This window comes from Bidens hawaiensis, unplaced genomic scaffold (genome assembly GCF_021521415.1).
Source record: "Bidens hawaiensis isolate Kalapana, Puna unplaced genomic scaffold, B.hawaiensis_p1.1 tig00020038_1, whole genome shotgun sequence".
Lineage (NCBI taxonomy): Eukaryota > Viridiplantae > Streptophyta > Magnoliopsida > Asterales > Asteraceae > Bidens > Bidens hawaiensis.
Window position 1 is genome coordinate 223,101 of NW_027493050.1, and position 21,333 is coordinate 244,433.

A 21,333-nucleotide genomic window follows, 5' to 3' on the forward strand; every position below is an offset into this window, starting at 1 on the left:
TATTAATAACAAATTGTTAGCGTATCATCAGATTTTATTACGTCTTAATTAAAATACGGTTACCCTCTTTTAATTGATTTCTCTTTATATAGACGATTATTAAGTACGCACTCTTGAATTTTATTTATAATCAGGCTGTTTCTAAATGATACACCCCTTAAAAAATTTACATATTTTCAGTATATGATAACGTCAATAATCTATTCAAACATAAATCTACATAATATATTATAGATACGAGTTATTCAGTAGAGAAGTCAATCATATAGTATATTAAAGCTTTTATATTATTATTGTTATTCTTATTATCTTTACAGTTATTATTCAATTAAAAATATTAGGAGTTCATCATTATTATAAGTATAATTACGCCCTTAACATCTACTTTAAGTTTAAGCTATATGAAACTCATTTATATTCAAGAAAGCAAAATCATCATAATATTAACTCATCACTTGCTTACAATGCAAGCCACACATAAGATGCATTTACAACATGTTACGCATTTACAACATGTTACCTGGTAACATGGGCCAATAGTTGGCTAACTTCTAACACTGCAAGCATCTCATTCCCTTGGATCAATTCATGGATATTCTCATACTATTTGTGGTCATTGCATCCCAGTTTTTGTTCATCAGTAGCCAGCATCACCATTTGGATCCTCTAACACCTAACGAAATCCTCAAGATTCAACAAATTATCACAACTTCTCACTTTTTTTCTCTTCCAAATCTCAATTTCCACTTTGTAGACCTTGAAGAACCAGACAAAAATGATGTGCTCCAATGGCTATATTCCGACAAGCCAAATCAATCTATGCCTCATCGTCAAGCGAAGGTGGTGATTCGCGGTGGTGGAGAAACACATGAAATCATTGTGGATTTGACAACTGGTTCAGTCACATCAGAACATGTTTATAAAGGTGACGGTTACCCACCGTTCACTCTCACCGAGCTAGTGCAAGCCGCAAGATTACCCTTCAACAGTTCTCAGTTCAAAGATTTGGTTGTCAGAAGGGGCTTAAGCATATCTGGGATCACATGTTTTCCTTTCACTATTGGATGGTTTGGAGAATCCGTCGCTCGAAGAGTGGTTAAACTATCGTGCTTCTATCGCGAACACACCACTAATGTTTTCGTAATACCTATAGAAGGTTTAGTTATTCTGGTAGACATTGAATCGATGCGAATTACAAAAATAATAGCAGATATGGGAAGAACTACTTTACCTGAAGCTGAAGGCACTGATTTTCAGTTTTCTGGAAGACCAGAGCCTGTCCCTTGTAAGGGGAACAACAATAAATCATTTATCATCAGCGGCCATAATATTAACTGGAAGAATTGGAGATTTCATGTGGGATTCAACGCTCGGGCTGGCATGATTATATCGACAGCATCTGTATTTGATTCTGGAAAACACGAATGGCGAAGGGTGCTGTACCGAGGGCATGTATCTGAAACATTTGTTCCGTATATGGACCCGAGTAGCGAATGGTACTATAGGACATTCTTTGATGTGGGTGAATTTGGGTTTGGAAGATCTGCTGTTACACTTGTGCCTTTGACAGACTGTCCAAGCAATGCAGCTTATATGGATGGCTATATGGCTGGCGGAGATGGGCTGCCGCAAAAAGTACCGAGCACGATCTGTATTTTCGAGCGGTACAGCGGGGATATAGCTTGGAGACATACTGAAGTTGGTATTCCAGGAAAAGTGGTAAGCTTCAAAACGTTTTTCATATTTTAAGTTAGAGAAACTATATTGTTAGCCATGTAAAAGATTTAAACATTAAGTGAACCATTCATAAGTCGTTTAGCTGGATGTCCGTATATTTTACGAACAAACTTTTTGATAATTTAGTTAAAAGAACATGAAAATATGCCTATTCGTTCATTTAAATCGTTTGATAGTTCACGTCTGGTTAAAGTTTGTTTGTATGTGTATTCATTTAAATCTTTTAATCTATTACAATTATGCCTAGTTTTATGAAATTAAAATGCCATCCATTAATAATTATTCTATTTTATTATTATAATTCACACACTAGCTAGGTTTCGTGTTTACTTACTATTAATTGGTGGTTGCTCAGTTAATTCATTCGGTGTCCCTTCGTTTGTATTCATTTACATTTGTGAACCGGATAATATTAGGCTTTTAGCGAAAGAATATAAATAGCTAACGAACACATTTTTTTTCTTAACGAACGAACTCAAACAAGTAAATCATGTTCATTTTAATTGCTCATGTTCAATAATTCGTCTGATTAAATTTAAACGAACCAACACAAACATGCCCCGTTTGTATTTGTTTGTGTCGTTTACAGCCATGTATACTTTTTCAAATTGGTGGGTGAGTGGGTTTAGCTAATTAATGGGTCAAAATGGGTATTGCAACTAATCAGTAGTGATACATAGTTAACACTGATCGTTAGCTGACGTGGATAATCAATATCTAGTGATGACCATTTACCACCTACGGGCAGAATTGCCACCGATTAGCAGTGACTTACTAAGTATGATTACAACGGCATTGATAACCGGTCACGAATGTTAATCAATTTTCAACAAATTTTCCATCGATCATGAATGATCTTCTCACAGCGAACCGTATTGCAATATTTTATAAAACGACGAAAAGAACAAGGCATAATGCAAGGGCTGGATCACCAGCTTCGAACAAGAAAATTTAAACATAAAGCATTTTTAACTCGTTCCACATGAAGTTTTAAGAAGTCTAATTTCAAGAATTTTAATCTTTATAAAAAATTTAATAGGAAGAGTTACGGGCGCGAAAAACAAAATAATACGCTGATGGGGGACGGGCATACGCATACTATGTGTAATGCTTAACTCATTTACGTAAATAATAAATAAAAATAAAAGCTTTTAAGATTGATTTGTTTTTCTAAATGGCTAAGAAAAGAATAGACGAAATTTCCGAATATGAGAGAGCCATTTTAAAGAGAAGAAATATAGAATGAGGTATCTGGATCGACCCGGCAGGGTTGCTAGTCATATGGCAGCACTCCGGTAAAGGATCCTTTTGCTGGTGAAGGGGCAGGGTGTTCCCCGGTCTCTCTTGGAATGGTTTACCTTTCTAATGTTCTGCCTTGCGTGTACTTCACATGCACCTCCTAACTCGTATCAATATTTATTGTCCTTTTGTTCTTAAACAAATCCAATTAGACTAAATTGATATTAACATGAGATTCATATGTGCAGATAACAAGTGGAGAACCTGAAGTTAATCTTGTAGTTAGAATGATAGCTACAGTAGGAAATTATGATTATATACTCAATTGGGAATTCAAACAAAGTGGCTCCATAAAAGTTGGGGTATGAAGTCCATCTCTAAATTCAAATGCTATATGGATTCTCTTAAAATATTTGGAAATAAATTAATTTAGTTAAACCACAACTTTCTTGCAGGTAGGACTTAGCGGTGTTCTGGAAATGAAGCCAAGCTGGCCATATCAACGAACGAACCTATGGACCACTAATAGCAAAGAATAGAATAGGGAACAACCATGATCATTTCATCACATATTACCTTGACCTTGATATTGATGGTGAAAACAACTCTTTTGTCAAAGCAAACTTAAAAGTCAAAAAGGCCAAAGCATCTCCAAGGAAAAGTTACTGGACGGTTGTTAAAGAAACTGCGCAAACCGAAGATGATGCACGCCTGAGGCTCGGGATGAAGGCCTCAGAGTTGTTACTAGTGAACCCAAATAAGAAAACAAAGTTGGGAAATGATGTTGCTTATCAGTTGATCACAGGGCAACCCGCTGTTTCTCTGCTGGTGGACGAGGATTACCCGCAGATACGCGGTTCCTACACCAAGTATCAAGTGTGGGTGACCGCCTATAACAAGTCGGAGAGATGGGCTTCAGGATTCTATGCTGACAGGAGTACTGGAAAAGATGGCCTGGCAATTTGGAGTCACAGATTTTCTTTCTTAACCAATTTTTACAAGTGTTAATTACATTTATTTAAAGACTTGTGTTTCACTAAAGTCAATTCAGTTTTCATTAATTGTTCTAATTTTGTGAACAGTTTATAAATGTTAAAAAAAAATTAATATAAGTTGTCTTAATGAAACAGATATGAATCATAGTTACAATCTCGGGAATTTTTAATTCAATTTAACTTTAATTTATGAATTATAAAACTTAATTATTATTTAGGGAATACCCATCAAGTTTACTTGAAAAAAAGAATAGTTGAAAAAGATGTAACATTTATAAATAGTTTCACAACATTATAACACCTACGGAATATTAAGTGACTTTAAATAAACGAAAAAAGTAATATCACAAGGAAACTTGGTGACTATAGTTTGAATATATCTAATTTAATTTTTTTAAAAAATATGTAGCAGATTGTTGCTACAACTGATATAGTGAACTATGATAGTATGGCGGTTTAAGAGTGTGATTCTATCGAAGCTTCCTATTTCTGTAAAGAATAAAAAAAAGAACGATCGGTTAGTCTCACCGTCGGAGGGGGTCTCCTGCGATCAAACTCTGGCGTGAGAATAAGTATTCAGGTCTTTAGGTTGATAAGTATGAAGAGAGATTCCAGAGAGAATAGAGTGAATGAGAATGAAAATACCATTGGTGAAATGTCCTATTTATATGCAGTCGGAAGCTTCCCAAGGAGAAGCTGAAGCTTCTTAAGTAGAAAATGTCAGCTCTTCTTTCCGCTCATGCAGACTGGGTGCATGTCATTTCCATCTAACTTGCGCTCAGTTTTTATTTTGTCTTGTAGTTGCTTTCACTTTATGGCATGCACCAACTTTTGGTCAGTTGTGACTTTTTCTGACATTATTTTAGCATGAGCTTCCTGGTCAACTTAGGAATCTTGTTAGGCAAGTGTCAAGCTTCCCCCTCTGACAGCTTATGCTTGCTGCTCTTTTATTCCTAAGCTTCCCTAGCTTGTGAGCTGCTTCTTTATTGTTAAGATTATGGTGGGTAGCTAACTAACCTTAATGTTTCGTTTGTGAAACTTCAGGGTGGAAGTTGGAAGGTTCGTAATTATTTCTATTAGTTTGACGGCTGCTGCCTGCTGCGTCTGACCGACTAGACCCCTGCTGCGTCTGATTGATTTGACCCCTGCGTCAGGAGGTCATTATAAGGCTGAAGGTTAAAGTTGTGGCTAGTTTAATCCTGACCTTCCACCTGTTCCTATCCTTGAGGATTTGAAATTCAAAAAATCGCTTATAAGTTAAAAAAACAGCCATTAACCTCTCTTCATCTTTTATTTCCCCTTATTTATCTATTGTAACTTCTCTTTTTCATCCGGTGATCCCTAATTCCTTCTTCTCCTTTCCAAAAATGTAACGCTTTTCTTTCCTTATTTTTTTGATTATGGGTTCTAAGGTGATATGGCTACCCAATTTTCAAAATTAACCCAGGCAGAACTTGATCGATTTTGATTAGACTACGGAATTGGGGCTAAATTGAAGCATATATTGCCTAACCCTTCCACTCCAGTTTCGAGTCGTTCTAATGGTAAATTCGCTCTTTAAAATCGATACTTTGATCAATCAAACCTTTGATACACCTTTTTGAAGCTTTTTCTAAGTGTCTTGGAGTATCATGGTGTTTGTCTTGGATAGCTCGCTCCTGTTGGTGTAGCGAGAGTTCTGCATTTCGAGATTGTTTGTCGTTCTTTAGGCTATGAACCTTCCTTGCCTATGCATCGATGGTTCTTTCCGCTTGCAAAGTATGGAAATTGGTTTACTGTGGAGAAGACTCGATGCGAGTCTGGGTTAATTTCGAGGACTGTTGGGGTTACTTCTCCGTGGAAAGATAAGTTCTTTTTTGTGTCGGACTCCATTTTGTCTTTTCCTCCGGTGTGGAGGAAGCATGAGCTTACTTTGAACACTCCTGAGACAAAGGTTGAGGAGTTTGACATTAGCTTCCTCAAGAGCCTTCAATCTGTGTGTTGCAAACTTCAAACTTTCCCGAAGGAGTTTCTGGTTTACCTAGGCATGAATACCAAGTGGCTTAACCCCCACACTGAATCCAAGATCTTTATGGATGATAAAGGTATATTACATGTTTTCTTGAAAGCTTCTTTCGTTATTTAGGTCTGATCTTCACCGTCCCTAATGCAGAGATTAGTGCTCTGGAGTTTCTTTCTCGTGAGGATTTTTCAGCTACTACTTTTGTGCCTGCTGAGGTTACACTTAACCATCTGAATGTTGTTGAAAGAACTAAAGAGTTTCGTCAGTCCGGTAATCATGTTCCAACCTCCACCTCTTTTGGGCTTCCTCCTAGAGATACTGTTAGGAAGGCTGCTCCTATCCCATCTCGGAGTAGCAAGAGATTTAAGGGAACTTCTTCTCCTAGATCCATTGCTACTGATCTCATTGATATAGATAAGGATGCTGCTCTTGTTGCTTCAATCACCGGCTTTCCTCCTGCTGGTATGGAGAAGCTTTCTATAAGTCCTTCTCCTTCACCATTGAACGTACCTTTCAAGCCCTTTGTTGCCAAGGATACTTCGGCCACTGTTTCTAAGAAAGTCTCTAAGACTACTGCTAAGAAGCCTATCACTGCAACTGTTGAAAAGAAGGTAGAGAAGAACAAGGAGCCTGCTGATAAGAAGGTGGAGGGGAACAAAGAACATGTTAGTGTTAAGCCTCCTACTGCTGAGACTGTTGTGGTGGAGAAAGCGAAAGGGAAAGGTGTTGTTGGCCAATCGGAAGGTGTTCCTGATCCTGAATCAACTTCTGTTTTTGTTAATCTTGGGGGGTACGTGACTGTGATATGTTGAAGAGGCCGTCTATTTGTCAGGACCTTCTTCTTCATTGTATTCTTCCAACTGAGAAAGTGATTGTTGAAAGTTTAACTGATGATGAGGTTATGGGCAAGATTTTTCAATACTTGGCTTACTTGGTTTCCCTCATTTCTGATGGTATGGGCCGATGGATTCATGCTCCGGGAGATATCAAGAAGCTGGATGAAGAGAAAGCAAAGCTGAAGAGTGCCTTGGTTGAGGCAAATGAGAGGTTGCGACCTTAACTGCTCATGAACAGCGCTTGGTTCATGAGCTTGTTGTTGCTAAAGCTTCTGCCGAGAATGAGTGGAACAAGGTGGAAGCTTATGCCAAGGACCTTTATGAGCAGTGTCAAAAGGTCAGTCAAGATAGAAACTCGCTTGTTGAGGAGAAGAAGAAGCTGGCTGTTGATCATGAGAAGCTGGAGAGTGAGAAGTAGAAGCTTGTTGATGAGAAGGTTGTTACTGATGTTACCATTGACGATCTCCAGACCCAAGTTAACGAACTCTTTTATGAGGAACGCTTGATGTTTGAGCAAGGTATTCCTCATGTAGATCGTTTCCATTCTCTTGCATAGTGATAAGTTTAATTCAGCCCTTGGTGAAGTTTATACAAGGGTCATTGCTCATGGGCGTCACCATGGCTTGTCCATCGGTTTTGAGGCAGGTCTAACAAGTCGTCCCCTTAAGGGACTTTCAAGCTATCGACCCCATGCTGCCACTGACTTTGCGCTTTTATGAGGGCAATGGAGATGAAGACTTTACCCTATCTTAAAGTCGTTGCTCATTGTCACGGTCTTCATTTCTAGACTTTCCAAGCTATTGAGCCAGAAGGTCTCAAGAAGGAGCTTGCATATCATGTAATCCCAACTATGGTTACTAAGATTACTGGGAAATATACTCCGATGGAGGTCATGGACAAGATGAAGCTAATGTTGAAGTTGAGGATTCAGCTGACCGGGCAGCTGACGAAGATGAAGAGGAAGTTGAGGTTACTCCTTCTCAAGCTGATGATTCTGAGTGGTCCCCTTCCCATGTGCAAGAAGTTGAGGATACTCCTTCTCGTGCCACTGTTGAGGCTCCCTAGGATGACTTTGATATAGACGCTGACATGCTTTATGGGAACCTCTTTGGTGATGCACCAAAAACTTCTGGTGGGGAAGGTGAAGACACTACTGGCGATGAGTAGCTTTATCATTATTAAGCTTCGTGTGTGAAGCTTCTTTGTGTTTTGGTTCTGTACCTTTGTTGGCGTAAACAATTACTACTTTATGCTTGTGATGTATGTAGCACCTTCTTAAGGTGTTTTTTTTATGTTTTTCAAGTTAGTTTCGTAGTTTATCTTATCTACTTGTTTTATATGTTTTTTTTGTTATTTTGCAATGTCTTTGAGACTTCGTTAAGGAGGGATGTTGCAGACACCCTTCCTTAGCTTAGTAACCAAGAACCGATGTAAAGCCTATCCTATCCACTTGTCAGCCCACAAGATTTTACTTAACTCGTTTTGTGGTATATTGTTGCATAAGTCCTAAGCTTCTTGAGCTTATCAGTTTGATAAGCTTCTAAGCTTTAATACCTATGGAGCGAGTTAGTAAGAGATGCTCATTCTCGTTTCATGGATATAACTTGTTTCTAAGTGTTACATGGATTCGTATTGTTTTAGGGGCTCAACCTATATATAGGAAGATATAGTGTCTTGTTGCCTATTGAGCGATATGGCCTGGGAGCTCAATCCGTTACATGAGTAGGAACTACGCTAGACCTCATGGAGCCTAGCTTGGAGGGGTGACCCTTAGATAGGATAATAAACAATTTGTAACTAAAATTATATCATTATACATTAATCTTTCTAATTTCATTAAATCAAAACGACTATTACAAGGACCTTGAAATGTTGTCCAAAAATAAGAATTTTGAGGTGTTTGTCATTCCAGTGATGTGGCACATTTCTTCCTTCCATATCATTGAGCTTGTAGGATCCACCCCTATGAGCTTCCTTGATGATATAGGGACCTTCCCACTTGGGTCCCAATTTTCCTGTGTCGGATTGCCTGCTGGCCTCATTGTTTCTGAGGACCAAGTCTCCAGGTTTAAACACATCTTTTCTTACCCTTGTGTTGTAGAAGGCTTCCAGCTTCTTCTTATATCAGGCGTCCTCAATAGCAGCCTCCTCGCAGGCTTCTTCCAGGAGATCAAAGTTAAGCATAACCTAAGAGTCATTGACTTCTTTATTCATGTTTCTCACCCTTCTTGAGTTTACCCCAATTTTTGCGGGGATGACAGCTTCTGATCCAAAGATAAGACTATATGGTGTTTTTCCATGAACTGTTTTCTTCGTGGTCCGGATAGCCCAAAGGACGCTTCAAAACTCTTCTACCCAATTCTTGTCCTACCTTCCCAACCTTGCCTTGATACCTTCAACGATGCAACGGTTCATTCGTACAACTTTACCGTTGGATTGAGGGTATGCTACTGAGCTAAACACTCGCTTGATTTGCAGCTCCTTGCACCAAAGGTTGAATGGCTTCTCAGCAAATTGCTTCCCATTATCAGTAACTTATTTCACCTGGCATTCCATATCTTCAAATTATGTTCTCCCATACAAAGTTTATTACCTACTTCTCTTTGAAAGAAGCTAGAGGCTTAACTTCTAGCCACTTGGTGAAATAATCAACGGTTACTAGTAGGAATTTCACCTTCCCAGCTGTTTCAGGGAAGGGACCAACAATGTTCGTTCCCCACTTGTAGAAAGGCCACACAACAATAATGGGTACCAAGTTGTGCTTCGGGTTTCTTTTATGGGAGCGTGGAGCTGACAAGCTTCACATTTGTGGATGGCCTCCGTAGAGTCCATGTGCATTGTTGGCCGATAGTATCCAAGGTTCATTAACCTAGTTACCACCGACCTTGGACCAGAATGTGTCACGAAAATGCCTTGGTGTACTTCTGTCACAAGAGAGTTGCTCCGATATGGTCCCGTACATCATAGCAAGGGGCTCAAATATCCCTTCTTGTATATGACAATATCTTCTATCACGTATTGTTTCGCCTTAAGCTTGAGCTTTAGGGCTTCTCCTTCGTTGGTGGGAAGCTTCCCTTCTTTGAGGAACTTTATTATGGGGGTCATCCAAGTGATCCCTTCTTCTTCAATGATGTCTAGTACTTCTTGTTCCTCAATTGATTGGCTCTTCAAGACTTACACCAGTACCTTCTTTGTTAAGTGAGTGATGGTTAGGGAAGCCAGCTTAGTAAGGGAATCAGCTTGCTTATTCTAGGTTCTGGATATTTGAGTTAAGCTACAGCTTTTGAATTCCTTCATTAGCTCTTTGACCTTCTGCTTATACTTTAACATCGAAGGTACCCTTGCTATAAATTCTTTATTCACTTGGCTCGCCACCAATCTTGAATCAACAAAGGCGCTTACTTCTTGGATCTTCATCACTTTTGCTAGGCAAAGCCCTGCGATTAAATCTTCGTATTCGACTTTATTGTTGATACATGGGAAATCTTGTCGGAGTGCATAAGTTCGGTTCCTCGGGGGACTGTAAATATTTGACCAGCTCCAGAACCTTTTATACTCGAAGCTCCATCAGTGTAGAGTGTCCACTTCCCAAAGGGGATAACAGGTTCACCTTCTTCTAACTCGTTCACCTCCATAGGTTCTTCTTGTGTTTCAATTAGAAAGTCGGCCAAGACTTCCTCCTTTATTTCCTTTCTAAGCTTATTTGTTGTGTCATGTTCACCTAAGACAATTGCCTATTTGGCTAGCCTTCCTGCTATTTCTGGGCTTTCCAAGATGGACCTTGTAGGCTTGTCTGTGACCACCTTCACATGATGAGCTTGGAAGTATCTTATTGGCCTTTGAGCTGTGTGAACGAGTGCTAGGATCAACTTCTCGATGGGCGTGTAATTGAGCTTAGCTTCTCGTAGTGCCCTGCTAATGAAATAGATTTGGATTTGAACTTTTTCACGTTCCAAAATAAGCACTGAGCTGATAGTTCCCTTCCAAAAGAAAGGTAAACTATGATTACGTCTCCTTCTTGAGGAGTTGCTAGAGCATGCAAGGAAGCTAGATGTTGTTTCAGGGCTAGGAAGGCAGCTTCTACCTCACTAGTCCATTGAAAATCTTTCTTTTCATTACAATTCTTAAATGTTTTAAGAAGGGTAAAGACTTTTCTACTGATTTTGAAAGAAGTCAGGCTTTGAACCTCCTTCTTTGTTTTTGGAGAATGCAAATTAAGAACAACGTGTACCTTATTTGGGTTAGCTTTTATGCTTTGTTTATCAATTAAATGACCCAAAAATTTACCTTATTCGAATCCAAATGAGCATTTTACTAGATTGATTTTCATGTTGATGCTTCTAAGATTTTGGAATGTCTCTTCAATGTTATTGAGCATTTCTTTCTGACTTTTTCTTTTTATGACCAAGTCATCAACATAAGCTTCCATGTTCTTTCCAATTTAATTCGAGTAGGTGTGTCGATCAATCTTTGGTATGTAGCCCCAACATTCTTCAAGCCAAAGGCCATCCTCTTGTAACAAAAGATTCCCTTATCGGTGTGGAATGCGGTCTTCTCTTCTTCTTCAACCTTCATTAAGATTTTGGGGTAACCCTTGTAAGCATCCAAGAAGCATTTGTAGTGGAAGCCTGTAAAGGAATCTACCTTCCAGTCGATCTCTGGTAGGGGGAAGCTATCCTTGGGACAAGCTTTGTTAAGATCCTTGAAATCCACACATATTCTCCAATATCCATAATATTTTTTTAGCATAATAGGGTTAGCAATCCAAGAAAGGTATCTTACCTCTCGGAGTATGTTGGCTTTGACAAGCGTGTCCACCTCATTGCAGGCAACTAGGCTTCTTTCAGCAGCCATGCTTCTTTTCTTTTGAGAGAATGGTTTATGTGTGGGTGAGATGTTCAAGGAATGTTCAGCATATTCCCTTGGAACCCTTGTCATGCCGTTTGGACACCATGCAAAAACATATTTACTTTTTTGCAATAAATTTATTAGCTTACACATGGTCTGAGAGGGAAGCTTACTGTTGACTTTGATGGTTTGTTCAGGGTAAGTTGGATTGATGCTTATTTCCTACACCAGGTCATCTTTTATGTCTTCATTGAGCTCCCATGATTCTTCCACGGAAACTATGAGTAAAGCTTCTTGTGTTGGTACCATCGTAGCTATTCCTCATGTGGTGGGGAATTTCATCATGCCATGGGTTGTGGACACTACTGCATCGAAAGTTGCAATTCCAGTTCTTCCAATGTGTATATTGTAGTTCGATGGATACATGGCCACTGCGAAGGTAAGCTTCTCAACTCGTGAGAGGTCTCAGTCTCTCAACCGAACGTCCAAAGTGAGCTTCCATAGGGGAACTACCTTTACTCCAGTGAAACTTCAGAGAGAGTTGTTGGTTTGTTGGAGCTGATTCTTAATTTCTTGAGGGGTCTTTAGGAAACATATTTCATACATATCCTCCGTTGCGGCCCCACAGTCCATGTAAGCTCCGTCTATGGGGAAGCCATTAAGCTCAGCTTCTACAATGACCGGAGTTATGACTTGGTTATCAGGGTTGGTCGGAAGGAAGCATATGCTATGTTGGTTCCATGCGAGCACCCGTCTCCTTTTGTTGTAGATATGAATATTGTTCACTTCGAACACCTTCTTTCCGCCCCCTTTACCTTATTTTGGATTCTTGAGTAGGTGAGCTAACTCACCACTTTGAATGGCGTCTTCAATAAGCTTCTTCAACTGGAAACAATCATTAGTATGGTGCTCGATGTCATTGTTAAAGGCACTTCTCAACGAACGACAGGAACCGAGGCTTCTTCCCTTCTGAGGGGTAGCTTCTTCAGTTTCTATGGTCACGTTTCCTTGTTTCTTGATTATCCAAGGCTCCCCCCCCCCCTCCCCGAAAGTAAGCTTTTGTATTTTATAAATATTTTTTCATGGTTTGAGGAATGTTTTCGTGGAATCTTCTTAATAGGTTCTTGGTTTTTATGGTGTTCATGTAGCCGAACACATGCATCTTTTTCCCGAAGTACCATTATAATTCAAGCATTCTTTCGTATATCTATCCATGAAGACTCTACGGTCCTCGTGTTCTTTTGCATGATTTGATGTAGGACAGTTGCGTCTTTGGTGCACCTTCTTTGTTGAGTGAAGTTAGTCAAGAAGTTGTGATATAAGTTATCAAAGGAAGCTATGCATCTTGACGGAAGGGAGTTAAACCAAAGTCTGGTAGGTCCTACCAACATTAGTATGAACATGTGACAACACTCAACATTGTTCCAACTTTCTACGGTAGCTGCTACCGTGAAGATCTGAAGATGAGCTTCAGGGTCTTCTATTCCATCATAGGTCTTAGCATTAGTCGGCATCTTGATTTTTTTTGGAACACAAAGTTTGTTATATATTCAAAGAAGCATGATAAGGTTGACGACTTGTAAGGTTGGTAAGGTTCCAAGTGTTCCAAGTCGCCTATATTAGTTGCGATGATACTTGGAGCTTGGGTTACCATGGGATGGCTCATGGCTGGGAAGCCTTGAGAAGCTGGGTCATTGTAAGCCTTCTGGCCATGGTTGGCCATGTTGAGACATCATCATGGCGGTCATATGAGGGTATGTCATACCGGGCAGCATGAGACCTGGTTGTAGGTAAGCTTAAGGCATGGAGCATTTAGCTTCAACCATAGGTGCTGCTATCATGCTTCTTGCCAGAGATAATGACATTAAAGGTTCTGCCAGAGAGGTACTTGTTTAGGGAGGTACCACAGCAGGCGAGCTTTGAAAAAGTTGTTCCGTGGTGAATTCTCATGTTCCATTAGGGGTTATGGGTGAAGCTGTGAGGCTTACCATTTCCAAATGAGAGCTTGTGTTTTCATATTCTCCTATATGCGAGCTGCTGGGTCCTGAGCATTTCTTTCCAACAGAGAAGGTGTGCTCGTGTTTAATGGGCGAGGCATGGGGAAAAGTGTGATCTCAGGTTCCTCGTTATAATCTAACCTTATTCTCACCCTCTTAGCTCGCTCTTCCTGAGCATAACTGTTCATCAGCTCCCTGAGCTGAAGGAAGTTCCGTTTAGCACCCTCCGACGTCATATCTTTTCTTTCTATCGGAAGGAGAGAATCACTCCTTGGGGAGAATGTTCCACTTCTAGACGAGTGTGGTGTTGGGAACTCAAAGGATTGTGATGACATGACCAAAGTTCTGCTCATTTCCAGTGAACTACATCTAACTTTTTCCTCCGACGAGTAGTTGTTTTCCGGCCAATCATCGTTCATAGGAATGCCTTGATTAGGTTTACTCTTTTCAGCCATAAAAGGATAATACTTGAGAACAATGAAACTAAAGCTACCGTAATTGTTGTTCTGAGTAGCGCTAGTCCCAATGTGGGCGCCACTTGTTGCTACAATGAATATAGCGAACAATGATAGTATGGCGGTTCAAGAGTGTGATCCTATCGAAGATTCCTATTCCTACAAAGAATAAAAGAAAAGCACGACCGGTTAGTCTCACCGCATGAGGAGGTCTCTTGCGATCAACCTCCGATGTGAGAATAAGTAATCTGGTATTTAGGTTGATAAGTATGAAGAGAGAGTCTATAGAGAATAGAGTGACTGAGAATGAAAATACCTTTGGTGAAATGCTCTATTTATTGGCAGTCAGAAGATTCCCTAGGGAGAAGCTGAAGCTTCTTAAGTAGAAAATGTTCGCTCTCCTTTTAGCTTATGCAGATCGGGTGCATGCCATTTTTGTGTAACCTACGCTCAGGTTTTATTTTGTCTTGCAGTTTCTTTTACTTTATGGCGGACACCATCTTTTGGTCAATTGTGACTTTTTCTGACATTACTGTAGCATGAGCTTCATGGTCAACTTAGGAATCTTATTGGGCAAGTGTCAAGCTTCCCCCTCTGGCAGCTTATGTTTGCCGCTCTTTTATTCCTAAGTTTCCCTATCTTGTGAGCTGCTTCTTTATTGTTAAGCTTATGGATGAGTAAGGGTACTGAGGTAGTTACGGAGGCGATTAATGGCTCGAGACACTCATTATAATCATAGACGATAAAACCGAACCAAAGGTTCAAGAACAATGTTCCTATATCAGTAAACTTAATCAAACTGAATAATACATAACCTTCAAACCAAACTTATACTAAAATAAAAAGAGATAAAGTTGAAAACAAGATAAACATAAAATATTTAAAGATATAAAAATCAGAATTTAATTAGAAGATCCTCGCATCAGGTACCACGTCATCACTGATCATTTCATTTTATTTTGGGTGATTGCAGGAACAGATCTATTATGAACAGAGATATAGTTTTATGGTACACTATAGGCCTTCATCACATACCTTGCCAAGAAGATTTTCCGGTGATGGCAACACGTGCTGACGGTTTCGAGCTACGACCTGTAAACTTTTTTGAAAGAAACCCACTGATGAAAAGTTAAGAAGCCAAGAAAAAAAATCCTCTATGGTCGGTATTCCAACGCAAAACAACCAAAAAGGTTATATATAGGATGTAGCAGTTCATTCTTTTAAGTAAGAAGTAATAACTTACATACTTATATCTAAAGTGTGGTGTATATGCGTCTATGCTCACATGGTGTTAAAAATTAAACAAATATTTTTAAACTAAGTGAATGGGAAAAGCAATGTTTTGAAACCCGGACCGGACCGGTCGAACCGGGACCCGGTACAAACACCGGTCCGGTTCTCATATTTTGCCCGTTTTCAAAAAACCCGGCCGGTTTTTGCGGTTCGAGGTCGGACCGGACCCGGTAAAATGCTTTTTTCAATTAGAAAAGAACAGAATCCATCCAAAATCTATCAATTCTAATGGTTATCTTCGTTTGCCTTCACTCCCAACTATGGCCGGTCAAGATATATGGTGAAAAAGAGTATACCGTCTTCGTTGAAAGAAACAAGATGAGTAATGATGAGAAATAATATTTTTTTTCTCCAGCCAACAACTAGAGGACGGCGACTGTGCTAGATGGTGATACTAGATTAGGGTGAATGAAAGAGACAATGTCTTAAGGTCTTCCTTACTGCTTCTATTATTTGGGCATTCTAAATAAGAGTTAGGTGACTAAAATCAAAGCCCAATAAAAACTAGAATTTTAGTGAAACAACTTTTTGTTAGACTTAGGTGACTCAACTTCAAAACAATTACGGTATATCATTTAAAGTTAAAAGTTTTTGTATTGATTTATTATAATATATATATATATTATTTATGACATCATCCGGGTCATTGTCCGGTCCGACCTGTGACCCGGTAAGATGTCCGGGTCAATGTCCAGGCCGGGTCTGAAAAGATTGGGTAAAAGTCAGCAGATATGGGTTTGAACATGTAAGTTGTCACACACTTGCATAGTCGCATGGATTGAAAGTCAACGATAACTTTTAAAATTCATATTGCATTGTATAAACTATTATTGTAATAACAAAACTTTTTTAATCAAAATTAACACGTTGACTATTCACAAAATTCCAGAAATATTGACAAAAAAATGTTAGGGACTTGCGACCAGAGGAAAATACATGTTAGTTATCTTGTTGCATATTATTCAAGCATTTGAATTTTTTTTAATAAAATATTGATACGAATCCATGATAGTATAATTGTGGTTAGAGCATTTTCAACATATCTCTCATTAGTCATTAGGGTTGTTCAAACTGCTCGTCACTCGTTCGTCGCTAGCTTAAAAAATGCTCATCCAGTTTCCGCTCGATTTGGAAATGAGTCGATCGGATTGGTTTGATTTGAAAACAAGCCAAGCACGAGCAAAGCTTCGCTCTGTTCGGCTCGGTTTGTTTTGCTCGAATTATTTTTTTTGCTTAATATATATAGGGGTGGGATTCTGAAATAACTCTTTTTAAAGAGAGAACTAATATGAAATTATTTTTAACATTAAAACAATAAAACTTTGCGATGTTTTTTGTTTCCTCAATTTAATAAGATGATATTGTTCCTAAAAAATACAAATATAAAAATATAAAAATAAAAAACTGTCAATATAATGCATATGTGCATTTATGTGTATTACATATATACAATAGTATTCAGAAGGCTGTCGACGAAGAGGAAGAGGAAGTCCCCGTCCCAGAAGACAAAGAGTTGAACTATAATATTCAGAAGGCTGTCGACGAAGAGGAAGTCCCCGTCCCAGATAACAAGTCGGCCATCAATGATGAAACGAAAGCCACAATCGATTTTGGTGAGAGGTTAGGAGTTAATCTACATGGGTTCGAAAGCTTGATTTCAGATTCCATTGAAGGCGAAGGGTTACAAACAGGTTTGCGATGAATTTTCTATCATTAAATGTTAGAGGGTTTGGTTCGATTGGTAAACCAAAGTGGGTTAAGGGGTTGGTGTTAAAGAATAAAGTTGATTTCCTATGTATTCAAGAGTCTATGTTAGGTGATGGGGCGATTTTTGATTATGCTTCGGTGTGGGGAAATGGGGGCTTTGATTCTGAAATAGTTGGGGCGAGGGGAAAATCGAGGGGTTTGGTTTGTTTGTGGAATCCCAGAAAGTTTTCTAGGATTCATACGGTCAAGGATAACAATTATATTGTGATTTCGGGTACCCTGGTTGAAGATGGTAGTTTGATTAATATTGTTAACGTGTACACGCCCCAGAAGGTGTGCGAAAAGAGAAATTTATGGGAGAGATTACTTAGTGTTATGCAGGGTAAATCGGGTATGTGGATGTTGATTGGGGATTTTAATGCGGTTAGATGGGTAGAAGAAAGAAAGAATTCGAAGTTCAATAGCAGGGCGGCGTCGGATTTTAATCATTTTATTGACGAAGCTTGTTTGCAAGAGTTTTTTATGCAGGGGAACAGATACACGTACATGACAGGAGTGGGTAATGCGGCCAAAATGAGTAAAATTGACCGAATGCTTGTTTGTCAAGATTTTTTCAATAGATGGCATGGGGCGTGTCTAAGGGCTTTTTCAAGGGAGTTATCCGATCATACTCCTATTTTATTGACTATGGTTGATCTAAACTACGGTGCTAAACCTTTTAGATGGTTTGACTCGTGGCTTGACAGGGAAGGATGCGAGGAGGTTGTTAAAAATGTTTTGCAAAGAGCTACGTCCAATGAGCCTCCGAGTCTTTCTTTATTCAAGAAGCTTGCGGCTGTTAAGGTGGGTTTGAAATCTTGGTGGCACTTGTTATCAATTAAGGAAGGGGCATAATTAGAGATGCTAAAACATGATACTTCTCGTTTAGAAGTGAAAGTGGAAGAGGAGGAATTAGAGGATGAGGAGGTTTGGATTTGGGAAGAGAGTAAGAAAGAGGTGGAGAGATTGCTTATGTTGAAAAATAAAGATCTGAAACAAAAAGCTCGAGTGAAGTGGGCTTCTATGGGGGATGATAATTCGGCATATTTCCATCGATGTATTAACGGAAGGAAAGCATCCAATAGTATTCCGGGTGTTATAGTTAATGGAGATTGGATTTCACATCCTCCTCTAGTTAAAAAAGAAGTTTTGAGGTTTTATAGAGAGCTGTTTCGTGAAAGGGTTAGTAGACGGCCGAGATTTGAATGCAATTACCTCAAGAAAGTGCCTGTGGATAAGCGAGCAGATTTGATAGCCCCTTTCAGCAAAGAAGAAGTAAAAAAAGCGATATTTGATTGTGGTTCTGACAAGGCTCTGGGGCCGGATGGATTTAATTTCCGGTTTATTAAACTTTTTTGGGATCTTTTAGAAGATGATTTTATGAGATTGTTTGAAGACTTTTATGATTCGGTGCTTATTAATAAAGATTGCAGCTTATCGTTTATCACCTTAATTGCTAAAACTAAAACGCCGTTGGGTTTAAAGGACTATCGTCCGATAAACTTAATTGGGGTTATTAGTAAAGTCATTTCAAAAGTTATTGCGGCAAGAATCAAGAATGTTATGGACGATGTTATCTCGGAGTCACAATCGGCGTTCATCAAAGACAGATACATTCTGGACGGTCCATTAGTTCTAAACGAAATTATTGGTTGGGCTAAAAAATGTAAGAAGAAGGCGTTTCTGTTCAAGATCGACTTCGAGAAAACGTATGATAACGTGAACTGGGATTTTTTGATTGATATTTTGGACCAGATGGGGTTTCCGGGGAAGTGGTTCCTTTGGATTAGAGGCATTCTTCAGTCAGCCAGGTCAGCGGTGATAGTTAATGGGTCGCCAACGTTTGAGTTCTATTGCCTAAAAGGGCTCAGACAAGGCGACCCTCTATTGCCTTTCTTATTCTTATTTATTATGGAAGCTTTTCCTTGCATGATTAATAAAGCATGTCGGTTGGGGGATATGGAAGGGTTTTCTTTACCAGGTAATGAGGTATTATCTCGCATATGTTATATGCAGACGACGCTCTATTATTGCAGACTTGGTCTAGAAAGAATATTGTTATGCAGTCTAGGTTGTTAAGGGTTTTTAATATGTGTTCGGGTATGACGTTTAATGTCCAGAAATCTTTTTTATTCGGCTTGGGTGTCACGAATATGGAGGTCAGCAGCTTGGCAGAAACAATAGGGTGTAAAATGGGCAGCTTCCCGTTTACTTATTTGGGGATCAAAGTCGGAGCGAACATGAACCGGATTGCTCATTGGGATCTGGTGATAGATACTATTCTCAACAGATTACAACCTTGGAAAGCTAAAGTTTTATCCATTGGAGGTCGTTTAACTTTGATTAAATATGTGCTAGCGAGCCTTCCGGTGAATTACCTATCGGTTTTCAAAGCGCCGACTCAAGTTCTTGAAAACATTGAGAAACTTATGAGGAAATTCTTATGGATGGGCAGCAAAGAGGGGAAGGGGATACATTAGGTGTCTTGGAATGTTGTTACGAAACCCAAACGGTTTGGGGGCTTGGGTATCTCTAAGTTATCGGAGGTGAATTCGGCTTTACTCGTAAAGTGGGCTTGGAGGTTCAAATCCGATTATCAAGGGTTGTGGAAAAGGTCGATTCTTAGTATTCATGGTGGAAGGAATAAATGGACGTTTTTACCAGTCAATAAAGCGTGCCCTGGGGTCTGGAAATCCATTGTGTCTCTTTTAGGGAACATTCGGTTTGATGGGAGACGAATTGATCAATTAATCTCTTGTAAACTTGGTGATGGGAGTCGCATCAGTTTCTGGAAGGACATTTGGGTTGGTACCACCCCGTTATGGCTACGCTGGCCTACTCTTTTCAAATCAGAGACGGATAAAAATGCTTCTGTTTGTAACCGGATCAGAATGGAAGGTGGGAACATTAGGATTTTTGGTGATTGGATGAAGGGGGCTACGACTGTGACCGGGATTTCAGAAGCCCAAGACGCGTTATTTTTGCTGTCTGATGTTAACTTCAGTGGTAGTAGAGATCTTTGGATATGGGATGATAATCATAGCGATGGATTCTCTGTGGCTAATGTTAAAGCAGCGATGAAGAAAAATCTTTACGATCAACCGGTTCAAAGAATGTGGTGGGAAAATTGGATTCCGATAAAAGTCAACATTCTTTTTTGGAGGATTGAAAAGGAGAGAGTTCCTACATGTTCAGAATTGGTTAAAAGAGGCATCCCGTTATCATCTACTACATGCTCTTTATGCAGTTCCGAGGAAGAAACGGCTAGCCATGTTTTCGTCAATTGCAGGTTCTCTTTTGAAGTTTGGTGCAAGGTTTGGAGTTGGTGCCGTTTACTGCCTACTAATAGCCGCTCGGTTGAAGAAATGATTGCTTGGCAGAATACTTTCCAGACGCCCGAAAGAGGAAAGAAGATAGTTCGGTGTATTTTTATGATTACTTGCTGGGCGATTTAGAAGGAGCGTAATAAGGCGGTTTTTGATAAGTCCGTTCCTAAAGTGGTTGAGGTTATGGCTACAGTTAAGTCGCTATGTTTATTTGGATAAAATATAGATCGAAATGTACTAGGATTGACTGGAATGGTTGGGTGAGATACCCCTTGTATACGTTGTAATTGGTTGTTGTGAGCGGCCCCATTTTTGTGGCTTGCTCGTTTTTTAATGAAGTTAACTTTCAAAAAAAATATATACAATAGTGTTTTATTACATATAATACAACACATAAGCATTATATAACACACACTATTGAATATATGCAAATACAACACTAATAATTGTATGCAAAACACATTATCGCATATATGTAATACAACACTAATGTACGTATGTACTATATTGATTTTTTTTATATTTGTATATAATATAACACTATTGCAAATATACAATATAAACAAATGCATATATGCTATTCAACACTATTTGGAAATGAGCCGATCGGATTGGTTCGATTTAAAAACAAGCCAAGCACGAGCAGAGCTTCGCTATGTTCGGTTCGGTTTGTTTTGCTCGAATTATTTTTTTAGTTTAATATATATAGGGGTGGGATTCTGAAAAAACTCCTTAAAGAGAGAACTAATAAAAAATTATTTTTAACTTTAAAAAAATAAAACTTTACGATGTTTTTTCTTTCATCATTCTAATAAGATAATATTGTTCCTAAAAAATACAAATAAAAAATTATCGATAT

At 39.1% G+C, this 21,333-nt stretch overlaps 1 protein-coding gene and 1 pseudogene across 2 annotated transcripts; both read left to right on the forward strand.

Annotated features, from left to right (window-relative positions):
• The first annotated feature begins 588 nt into the window (after positions 1–588).
• Positions 589–15,367, forward strand: LOC143559786 (primary amine oxidase 1-like; annotated as a pseudogene). The gene is made up of 5 exons (XR_013139999.1): positions 589–1,719; positions 3,225–3,338; positions 3,432–3,943; positions 7,615–7,621; positions 15,083–15,367. The product of XR_013139999.1 is annotated as a primary amine oxidase 1-like (transcript).
• A 4,672-nt stretch (positions 15,368–20,039) lies between these two features.
• LOC143559795 (uncharacterized) lies at positions 20,040–20,603 on the forward strand. Its single transcript, XM_077048258.1, has one exon. The coding sequence runs from the start codon at positions 20,040–20,042 to the stop codon at positions 20,601–20,603; it is 564 nt and encodes a 187-aa protein (XP_076904373.1).
• The last annotated feature ends 730 nt before the right edge of the window (positions 20,604–21,333 follow it).